General features: G+C 35.6%; 1 protein-coding gene across 1 annotated transcript; it reads left to right on the plus strand.

Annotated features, from left to right (window-relative positions):
- The first annotated feature begins 9,804 nt into the window (after positions 1–9,804).
- Positions 9,805–10,377, plus strand: LOC145131531 (uncharacterized). Its single transcript, XM_079066207.1, has one exon. The coding sequence runs from the start codon at positions 9,805–9,807 to the stop codon at positions 10,375–10,377; it is 573 nt and encodes a 190-aa protein (XP_078922333.1).
- Positions 10,378–11,787: the final 1,410 nt, after the last annotated feature.

Here is an 11,787-nt window from a genome sequence, read left to right on the forward strand (position 1 = left end):
ATGATGTTGAATATATTCTTAGATATAATAATATTTCACCTTTAGAAATAAAAATCTAAGATAATTAATAAAATTCAATGTTAAAATGTTTCAAGTCATTTATGTAAAATAAGAAAAAAAAAATATTTTCAACCATAGAAACTCACAGGGTAGACTTCTAAATTTTCGATTATCTATTTATCTTTGATGATAGCCTAAAATAAATAAAATTGAGAGTTCAGGAGTTAAAACCGTATTTTATGTATACTTGGAAAAATGACACGTATTTAAAAGCAAGTATCACAGACAAAATGTGAACAGTGGGCCTCGAACCGTCAAGGTCACAATCCATCCCTTTTCCGAGTTGACTAATATTTGACCCTTAACCCACCCATCAAAAACAAATAGACCCGAAATCGTTTTCTTTTTTTACCCGAAAATTCCTCATTTTCTGCCATTGTGGAGCTTCAAGAATTTAGTCAATTAAATTTATAAAATTACCATTAATTGCCTCCGCTACTTATTAACATATACTCATGTGTTATATTGAAAATTTATCGGTGATTTTAATGTTATCAACATATTTTGGCGCGGTTAGTATTGTTGTCGAGACAGGTTAAGTTATGTTTGCTATCTGAGATTGGAGGTGCGAGATGCACACTCAGAGTATTAAATGTGAAATCATAAATGCAGGGTCCGGGGATAGCACCCCTGGGTACGAGGTTCCAAGGGGCAACGCCCCTGTCAGGTCTAGGAGCAGCGCCGCTTGCGGGGTCTCAAAAAGCACATCAAGCAAATGTATTTTGTGTTTCTTAATTCGAATTAGGTCTGTAATTCAGATTAGTTTTGTTCTTGGATTATCTCATTTTTAAATTCGTGTACCCCAGGCAATAGGAACGCACTACAGATTTCGGAAAATGTTGGAAAACAAGATCCTAGAAATTATCTATGTGTGTGTGTTTGTGTGTGTGTGTGTGTGTATATATATATATATATATATATATATATATATATATAGAGAGAGAGAGAGAGAGAGAGAAAGAGAGATAGGTTCAGGTGTTTTAAGTAAATATTGTGTTATTGTATACATAAATGTGGGTTAATCAAAATTTAAAATAAATAAGTAAATAAATAAATAAGGGTAAACAGGTAATTTGATAATTAGTTTCCACAAATAATATCCTATAATTATGGTAACCATTGACTTCAGCTACTAGGATTTTTAAAACCACCGTAACCCTAATCAAACCATCTCCAGCCGTCACCTCCATCCTTATGCCTCCCACCACCGGCCGCCACCCTACCCTCTTGCTGATTTCAATCGAAAATTAGGTCAGGCACCATAAGCCCTAATGATTCATTACCCGCCAAAATTACTACTGCAGCCTAATTTCGTAAGGCGTCAACGTCAATTGAAACAGGAAGATTGCTCCTCCTAAAGCTACCTCCACCACACCTTCCCAAACGGTGGATACCATATGAGGTTTTGGTTTTTTGATCTCGAATCAGGTAACTAATAATGTCCACTTCTTTCTGATTTTATTAAATTGTATTTGGTCTGCTGATTTCAATCGAAAATTAGGTCCTTCCACTAAAAAATTGTGTCTTGAGGTGGAGTTTGGAAGATTGCACGCCAAGTGTTCGATGAAAGGACTCAAATACGTCAACTGGTGTTCTTGGGTTCAAGAACAACCTTAGTGGTATTTTGAATTCAGAAATTGGATTATGTTATACCAACATATCCGGTAGCTAATTCGTCTTGCAACAATGACTGAGGTTCTATGTTTATGTGAGAACACTCTAATTTATTTGCTAATTGTATGCTACAATGTTTATAGCAGTTGGTAGTCGATTATGTGTCAAACTGAACCCAGTTAATGTGTCCATTTAATGAGGTTATTCTACTGCCGACGATGGTTTTTTTCTTCAGGAATTTATCTGTTACTTATGCAAACAACAGTCTGGTCCCAAACACCTGTTCTTCACAATCTTTTTATCATTTTGTTGCGCGGCTGGATTCCATTCCAACAGAATTGGAATTCGTGATTCCAAAAAAGGGGTTATCACGAATTAGCTACCGTAGATGTTGGTATAACAAAATCCATTTACTGATGCTGAAAAGATGTATCATTTAGGAGTGCAAAAGTAAGTGATTGTTATTTGTTATTTTTCAAAATGTTCATTCAATTTAAATTGTTCGCTGACCTTATTGTTTTTTTTTTAGTAATACGTTATATGATTTATTGGTTTTTACCTTTTGCAAGATTAATTGATAACTGATAATGTGATAATGGATTTGTTTGTAGAATCTATACTACAGTATGAATAATGTGAGGTGAGGTAATTAAATATTCGAATTTTTTTTCCTGATTTAACACTTCATTTATGTGGACAGTGCAGGATCTTGACAAGGTTGAATTCTGAAAATGTATCAAATATGTTTATGTAGATGATTCAATGGATGATATTAGTGAGATTCCAATTCTATTGGAATTGAATCACGAATTTCAATTCTATTGGAATGGAAAGACGAATTCCAATTCTGTTGGAATCACAGAAGTTGATGCTTGAAGAACAAACCACAAAATTGAAACGAACCACATTATTCTTTAAGAATATATTAGTCGTTGTTAGATTTTGATGTTTTCTTTCCCGTTTTGATTGTTTTTTAGTTTTATTCTTTAACAATAAATGTAATTCTTAACAATTGTTACCCGTATTCTATAAGAAATAATGTTTTTTTTTTATTCTTTAATTGATTGTTCAAGAATTTGTTATTCTACAAGAAGTTTTTAAATTCATGATCAAGAAAATAGGTTCAAGAATATTTTTATTATTTATGGTTCAACAATATTTTTTATTTTTGAATATACTCATAAACATATTCTGTCAGAATGTCCGAATTAAAAGAATTATAATACGTAAAATCGGATTTTTAAAATTAATAGAATCTATGATCCCTTAAAAAATGCAATTTTCCTTTATTAAATCTATATTAATTGACTAAATTACCCTTGTAATTAATTAAGATGATATTTTCAATTATATTTAATTCAATAATATATATTAATCACTTTCTTAAAATAAGTAAATTTGATTGGCCCACATTTATGCATACAATAACACAATAATTACTTTGAATAGAATAACTTAAGCCTATATATATATATATATATATATATATATATATATATATATATATATATATATATATATATATATATATATATATTGTTATTCTGATTCCCTAAAACTAACATTTGAAATATGTAATGTCTGTAAGGAATGACAATGACAGAATCTGTCTGGGACATGAGTTCCAAATCCGGAAAACTTGATAAGTTTTAAGGAAATGACTTTCTTCGTTGGCAGAAGAAGATGCACTTTTTGCTCACCACTTAGAAGGTTGTGCATGTTTTGAGTATCCCTGCTCGAGAAGCCCAAGAGAATGAAACGATGGAACACACCTATTAACATTACAAGTAGGAAAATGATGATTACATCTGTCGTGGTCACATTTTGAATGGTATGTCTGATTCACTCTTTGATCTCTATCAAAATCACGAATCTGCAAATGATCTATGGGATGCACTTGAATCCAAATACATGGCAAATGATGCTTCTAGTAAGAAGTTCCTTGTAAGCAATTTCAATAATTACAAAATGGTGGATTCAATGCCTGTAATGGAACAATACATTGAACTCATGAGGATTGTAGGATAATTTGAACAATACAAGATGAAAATGGATTAATCCATTTCTGTCTCAAGTGTTATTGACAAATTGTCCCCATCCTAAAAAGACTTTAAGCACATTTTGAAACACTAAAAGGAAGAGTTGTCTCTGGTACAACTTGGTAGTCACTTGAGAATTGAAGAGCCTTTTAGGCTCAAGAAAGTGGCAAAGGAAAAGAAAAAAGAAGTTCCTGGATCTTCTGTGAATATGGTGTAAGATGATAAACATCAAAATAATAACAAAGGAAAATGGAAGAAGAAAGATGATCATCACAAAGGTTCATACAAGAAAGTAAAACTTGTGTGTTGGAATTGCAACAAACTTGGTCACATGAAATGGGATTGTCGTTTGAAGAAGAACAAGAATGGTGCAAACACTTCTGGATAAGGATCTCATGATCAAGGTCCAAAACCACAAGGTTAAAATTTTATTTTAGAAAATTCTACTGTTGTTATATATCATGTAACACCCGTTTTCCAAGATGACTGGTTGAGGGTTTAGAAGGATCAAAAGCAAGTTTTTGGGAAAAACCTTATGCCACGACGTGGTGGTTAGAGCACCACGACGTGGCATGCCAAATTCATGAATGCGTATTCGGGATGGCTCTCACAACGTGATGAAAGGAAGGTCACGATGTGACAGCAGTTGTAGCCCAAGCCCATGATCTTTTAGGGTTTCTTCCATATTTAAGCCCCTAAACTCAAGATTTAGGGTACCCTCTACAGCCTCCAACCCTTTCAACGAAAACCTAGCCTCCATTGTTGAGTTCTTGAGCTTTTGGTGTCTTGAAGGTAAAGGGAGAATCCTTGGTGCATAGATCCAGCTTGCAAGTCTCATCATCATCTTCTAGCACTTACTCTGGACCATTGTGATGTTCAAGTTCCAAGCTATATGTTCTATGCTTCTAGATGTAGACTTTTTATGCATTTTCTCTATGTTCGGGAGAGTTTGAGTGGATGGATTCCATAAATTTGGCAACTTTATGGATCCTTGAGGACCCTTTGAGGTTTAGTGTTCCAGATCTGAGATTTGGTTAGGTTTTGGCTCATGCATGAGATTTTTGACCTTATTTCCTCCATTGTTATGACTTAGCTTGGGGAAAGACATGCATTGGACATGCATGATTATAAAGCAATGATTTTATGACTCTTTGGGTGTAAGAAAGCCTTCTAGAGGAGATAAGTGTGTTTCTTAATGGATTGAAGGTTTAATCCATTAAGCTATCCAAACTCAATTCCCACGACGTGACGTTACGCCTGTCACATCGTGGCGAAGAAGGATCTCGCGACTGTTTGTCCAGATGTTCCCACGACATGGCCAAGTTTCCTCTACGTGGTGGTGGGGGTTGACCGTTGAATTTTTGACCGGTTTGACCTTGGGTCAAACTTGAAGGAATTGGGTTATTTATTAAGGTTCTACCTTTGTTGGTGCTAGTTGGTTCGCGAGAGCGATAAGGGCAGGGAGTGAGTGTGTTGTTGTGTTTCCTTAAGTCTTCGATTCAGGTGAGTTTTCTCACTATATTACCTATGTCATAGTAGGGTGCATGCTAGAATAGATGCGTCTTAGTAGTTGATGGTTGTTATGATTTTACCGAGTTGCTGATAACTCCAGGATTGCTGATAGTCCTCAGCACTATTGATAGTCCTAGGGTTGCTGATAACCCATAGCTGTTTATATTGACATAGGGGTAGTGGTATGTTGATTAGAGTATTAGGAGGTCGGTAGTCGTCTAGTTGAGTGCTCTAGAGGTTGTATGTAGTCATGTAGGATAGCCTGAGAACTCTTGATCTAGGATTTCTTACATGTTCCTTGTATGGTTGTGCCTCTAGAGTGGGATCACATGTTCGTATGTCTATCTCACCTATGATTATATATAGTTATGCATTCAATAGCGGTCTACTAATGGTAAAGTAGAGTACTGTATGAGGATCGGGATGCAGTAGTGAGCTGTTAGACCGATAGACTAGTATGAGTGTTGTCTATATTTATGTTCTTATTTGTTGATTTCTATTATATTTGTATTATTGAGTTGCTGATAACTCCAGGACTGTTGATAGTCCCTAGGGTTGCTGATAATTCATAAGGCGTGTTGTTAGCCTATAGGACATGTTGTTAGCCTACTGGGACTGCTGATAGTCCCCAGGGTTGATGATACCCCATAAAGCGTGTTGTTAGCCCATAGGGCGTGCTGTTAGCCCACTGGGATTGTTGTTAGTCCCCAAGGTTGATGATTACCCATAGGGCATGTTGTTATTGTTGAATTAAGTGTCTAAGGCCATAACTATAATTGGTATGTAGTTGACCCGAGAGTAGCATGGTCCATTTGGGTTGCCTTCACCAGGACAATTTGATAGGATGAACTTTTGAGAAAAGTTTATTTATGATTTATTAATATATTATAAGTTCTAATATATTAATATGAAATCATATGATTTAATTAGTATTGATCAAGAATTAATTTGGAATTAGTTTGGTGATCAAAAGAGACTAATTAAATTAATGGGAACTAATTGTGTAAATTAGTTATATATATATATATATATATATATATATATATATATATATATATATATATATATATATATATATATATATATATGTTTTGGGCTTATGATACATGATGGACTAAGTTTATGGAAGAATCCATAAAGAGTTAGCCAACTTGAATCATGGATCATGGATAATAAGTCCAAGAGTATGGATTAGGGTTTACCCATGACTCTTGGATTCCTAACATATATATATAGAGCACCCCATAGCTAAAATCACCACCCTAATGTTCTATGAGTTAATATGAGGCGATTTGTATGCAAGGATATTCTCTCTCAAAAGTCTTCTAATTTTTCATGGTGTTTGTGAACCATTTGAGGTGCAACACTTGAGGCACTAAGTTCTTAAAAGGCCAATGTCTACAAGCTACAACAAAGAGGTAATCTTCTAACTTACTTTTATGATTTATATGTCAATTGTATGCTAGTTGTAGGCTTAATGCTTTGGAAAAAATATGGCATGTATAATTAGAGAAAACATAGATCCAAGACATTTAGGGTTGTATGTGCACCATAGGATGTTGTAGTATACCAAAACCCAACATTGGTATTAGAGACATGGGTGGTTTTCTATTATATTTGATGCAAAATGTGTTATTTTTCAAAGCTGGAAAAATCATTTTTTTTGCGTTCTGCCTGATGAACCCGCCGAGTCCATGAACAAACTCGACGAGTCCACTCAGTAAAGCATGAACTCGGCGAGTCCAGTTCATGAACTCGTCGAGTAGGTGCTCCAGGGTGCAGATTTTCGATTTTTTGGCCAGAAATGGATATGATCATTACCACAAACTGTTTTGTAAACATAACAATTGTATTTTCTGAGTTGGTAATGATAATCCTCATCCATTTAAAAGTCAATTGTCAAATATTTAGATAATAAGATGATTATTTGTAATATTTTATATGAATTGCCTTGCTTTGAGTTAGATTAGATCAATAAAAAATTATATGATAATTGTTGATCAAAATTATTCTTGATATGAGTTTTGTAACTTGTCCTCAAGTTATATGAAAGATATTATTCATGAACTTTAAAACTCATAAATGTCATAAATTAAGGAAAATGAAGAGTTTTTCTTTTTAAAGATCATTAAAACTCATAGGTTATAGAAAAATGAAAAGTCTCATTTTTTAAATGGTTTTAAAGTCTTCCATAACTTGTCCTCAAGTTATGGAAAATGAAAAGTTTTTCATAAAAACCACATTAAACCCATAAGTTATGGAACTCCAAAAGTTTTGACAAGTTTCAAAACTTGCCCTCAAGTTTTGGAATTTCTAAAGTCTCACTTTTGAATACTTTAATTCCAAACCCTAGAATTTTAAAAATTAAAATTCAACCCTTATACTATTATATTATTATAAGTTTAATAATTATATATATATATATATATATATATATATATATATATATATATATATATATATGTATAAGACAAGTCAGTCTTACCGTTAGTAGGCCTCATTCACGAAGCCAGTCTATAAGGGGGGGGGGTATAAGGTTAATGCCTGTAAAATGGTAGTTTAATGGGTGTCCACTCTCACCCACCGCTTCCTTGACTGGTGGAGGGTCGTTAGCCGAACGGGTAAAATAGGACATAAATTCTCCCTCATTAAAAGTATACTGATAAATATAAAGTAACTAAGCTTTTATTAAATTCCCAATCTTAGTTACTTTAGGAAAAATGTGAAAATGGTGCTAATCCATGAAATTACACTTTGCACCTTGTTAAGTCGTTAGTGGAGCGTGTGTGGTTAACCGACACACTAATATGGGACTGACAATGTGTGGCAAAGGGTAACTTGATGTTAATCATAGATCAATGGAGCGTGTGTGGTTAACCGGCACATTGATTAGGTAATTTGTAACATTGGGTATACCAAGATAATTTGCATTGTTATTCACACCTTGCTTGTGATACTCGGCATCCCAGTCACAAAATTGAAGGGCACAATCCAGATTTAAACATGCCATTGAAAAAAATTCATTGAATCTCAAAGGATCTAGGAATTTCAAATCCAATTAAAACTTAATAATCTATTTCGTTTTTCATGGTGAAAATTGGTAAATCGTCATTTAACTACCTTCAAATATTCTACAATTGGATTACGGCATCCCTTTTCGCAATTGTAGAATATTATGTTGGGTCCTAGCCTTAATATTTCGTTTTGGGTGCTATATTAAGGACCTAAATCAACTAACTTGAATTTCTCAATCATAGATGTCTAGTTCTGACAACTATGGTCTTCCTTATCCTTTTAGAAAAAGCTTTCTAATGAAGATGATATCCCACAGGGCGATTAAGGTGAAAGATTAATCTCTTTGTCGTGCATTAATGGGACTGGAAATCATACTTCACTTCCTCCACCTCCTCCAATTATTCTCCCTAACCCACAAGTTCAAAGACTTGAAAAGTTTAAGGTCACTCAAGCCCTATTGGCAAGCAAACACAAATATGGAAGTCTGTATGTGCCGACATCGTGGAGATGAAGTTACATATTGACAGGCTGGGAGAGTTGGGTGTCGAAGTCTCAAGGAAGTTGGCTGTTGACTGGGTTCTTCAGTCACTTCCTAAGTCATATATCGGGTTCATTGAGAACTACTATATGACAGACCATGACATGACCCTTATCGATCTTACCTATTTGCTTGTTGCTGCTAAATCAGCAATGATTTGGTGCACTGGTAAAGCAAATTTGATTGGAAGGTCTACTCCTGAAAGGTCTTGTCTTTGTGGTTTGGGCTAGGCAATCATATGTATAGGTCTTAGTGTGTTAATGGTCATGTTTTGTTGATGTTTGTCATTTTTACGGTCAAGGTTGTGTGTATGGTCGTACACGGGTTTACGGCCGTAAACCCGTGTACGACCAACTATCCCCTATATATAGGGCTTGTCAGTGTTTGTCAGCAATTGACGTATGTGTGTGTAATCAAGGTGTACCAGACAGTTTACGGCCTTGCTATAAAATCGTGTGCATTGCTTGAGTTAATTCTTCTTCTACTTAATTATCATTGTGTTTGATTGCTATTTGTTTGATCACTGGTTTGGATCCTAAGACCTAAGGGACTTACAATTGGTATCAGATCCATTTCGATGTCAAACTTTGATCTTCATCAATTTCGTGGTTAATTCGAGTTTACTTGTTGGATATCTGCTTTTGATCGACATACAAGGCTTTTGGATCAGAATTTGCTTGGAAAACTGCTGATTTTCTTGTGTATGGTTGAACATTGTTGAAGCTTGTACGACCGTAATCAAGTGTACGACCGTAAACCATTCAAAGATTATTGACTGTACACTACATTTTGACTGTAATCCCTTCATTGATCGTGAAAGCTTCAACTTTGACTGTGTACAGTTGTAAATTGCTGTGTACGACCATAATCCCCTTGTACGTCCGTAATCTCCTTGTACGATCGTAATCCCTTGTGCGGCCGTGAACCCTCTCAGTTGTTGTTTAAGCATTTTAAATTTTAGTACTTTTCTTGTTAGCTTGTTTATTTAATCAATTAAAAAAATTATTAAAAAAAACAAACAAAAAAATGGACTCACAAAACTCATCGATTCATCATGAACTGGATTCCATAATGGGAACAACCACACGTATTCCACGTCTATTATCTGCCGAAGGTTTCCCAGAATGGAAATATCGGATTGAGAAGTATATCAAGATGAAAGATTTCAAAATATGGTGTAGCATTCTAAGAGGACCAGTCAGGATTACTACCACACTTGCAAATGGAACAATAATTGACAAAGTGTATGCAGACTACACTTATGAGGATTTTGAAAAGGTGGAAGAACAAGAAAGGGCTCTGGCTACTCTGACCATGGCTTTATCTCCAGATATAGCTCAAGGTTTCAGAGAATATGATTCAACCAAAGCACTATGGGAAACTCTAATTGAAGTCTACGAAGGAAACGAAGACATGAAACAGAGCCGTCAGGATATGCTAAGACAAAAGTTCAATATGTTTAATCATATTCTTGGTGAAACCCTGGAAGCTCAGTTACAACGATTTACCACACTCACTACTGAAATGAGTTCAGTCGGAATTTATGTGCCTAAATCTGAAATAAACAAGAAGCTGCTAAATTCTCTGCCGAGGTCATGAGATATGAATGTTACTGTGATCAAGAAGACAAAAGACCTCAATCGTCTAAGTCTAGCTGAAACAATGACAATTATTAAAGCTTGTGACTTGGATGATAAGCAGAGAGAGATCAACCATGTCAATTCATACTCCACTGCGAATCTCGGGATTCAATCCAACAATGCCTTTTCATCTTTCACCACTCCTCAAGTTCAACCGTTTGCTGCTTCCCAACCATCATCATATGTCATTCCATCTATGCAAAGTGTTCACTCTCCAGTATCCTATCCACACGTTGCTTCTTCTTCAAAGGCATCTGCTCCAGCTCCCGCTCCAACCCTTGCTCCCAAAGAGAATGACGAAAATTTGGCTCTTGCAATTGGTCTAGTCAATTGTTATAATGCTTTTGTAGCCGGTGAACTGCCCCCCAATTGTCATTTGCTGATTTGGACCAAATTCATCCCGAAGATGTTGAAGAAATGGATATTACATGGCAGATTGCGATGACAGTATTCAGGGCAAAGCAATTTTCAAAGAAAACTGGAAAGAACAATTGGGGAATGAATGCAGAAAAGAGGGTAGGTTTCAACAAGGGAAAGCTTCGTTGATACAACTGTCACGAGTCGGGTCACTTTTCTCGTGATTGTTCAAAGCATGACAGACGAGTAAACACTGATCGAATGATGGTACCAGTTGGGAACAATCGAGGAAATGTTGTTGTTAACAGTGAGACTGCCAATCTGGCAGTGGTAGCTCAGTCATTTGACTGGGAGGACCAGATTCAGGCCTTGAATATTTCAGGATCTGAAAATGCTCACTTGGCTCAAATCAATAACAAACATCAACAAAACATGACCATTAACCCACTAAGACCTATACATATGATTGCCTAGCCTAAACCACAAAGTCAAGACCTTTCAATCTCCCCATTGGTTTGAGGATAGCATTGACTCAGTCTTTTTCAAGGACAACCACATCTGACCCCCCCCCCCACGGCACCGAACCACATCTCCTTTTGGATAATCTCTGCAACCATTGCAGTGTATTCTTTAGTTGCATTCTAAAAAATCTCTTCAGCTACCTTGATTTGATGTTGAGCCAGATAGTGAATATCCCACCTTCCAAATTGAAGCAGATCTCTCTTGTTAAATAGGAAAAAGCAACCATCTGGAACTTTGATGACAGCAGAAGCTGTGGATTCATCATAAACCCAGTAGAGCATATTTATCAGAGAACCATCGCAAAAATTCTACAACACTGGAATCTGTCTCACTTGGTTGGTAGGTGGCCACAACACCGTCTTGAAAGTCTTGTTAGTACTTGGATCTAGTATGTGACGGTGTGTTTTGATGATGGACTCAGTAGTCTTCATATTAGTAAATCCTTTATTTACTTGATTCTCCAGGAAAAGCTTGAAATGAGTTGCTCGTG

The sequence above is a fragment of the Lactuca virosa genome, chromosome 8 (assembly GCF_052849685.1).
Source record: "Lactuca virosa cultivar CGN04683 chromosome 8, Lactuca_virosa_CGN04683_v6, whole genome shotgun sequence".
In the NCBI taxonomy this organism is placed as follows: Eukaryota; Viridiplantae; Streptophyta; class Magnoliopsida; order Asterales; family Asteraceae; genus Lactuca; species Lactuca virosa.

Coding starts and splice junctions, on each gene's coding strand:
- LOC145131531 (XM_079066207.1), top strand. CDS start 9,805: ATGGACTCACAAAACTCATCGATTCATCATGAACTGGATTCCATAATG.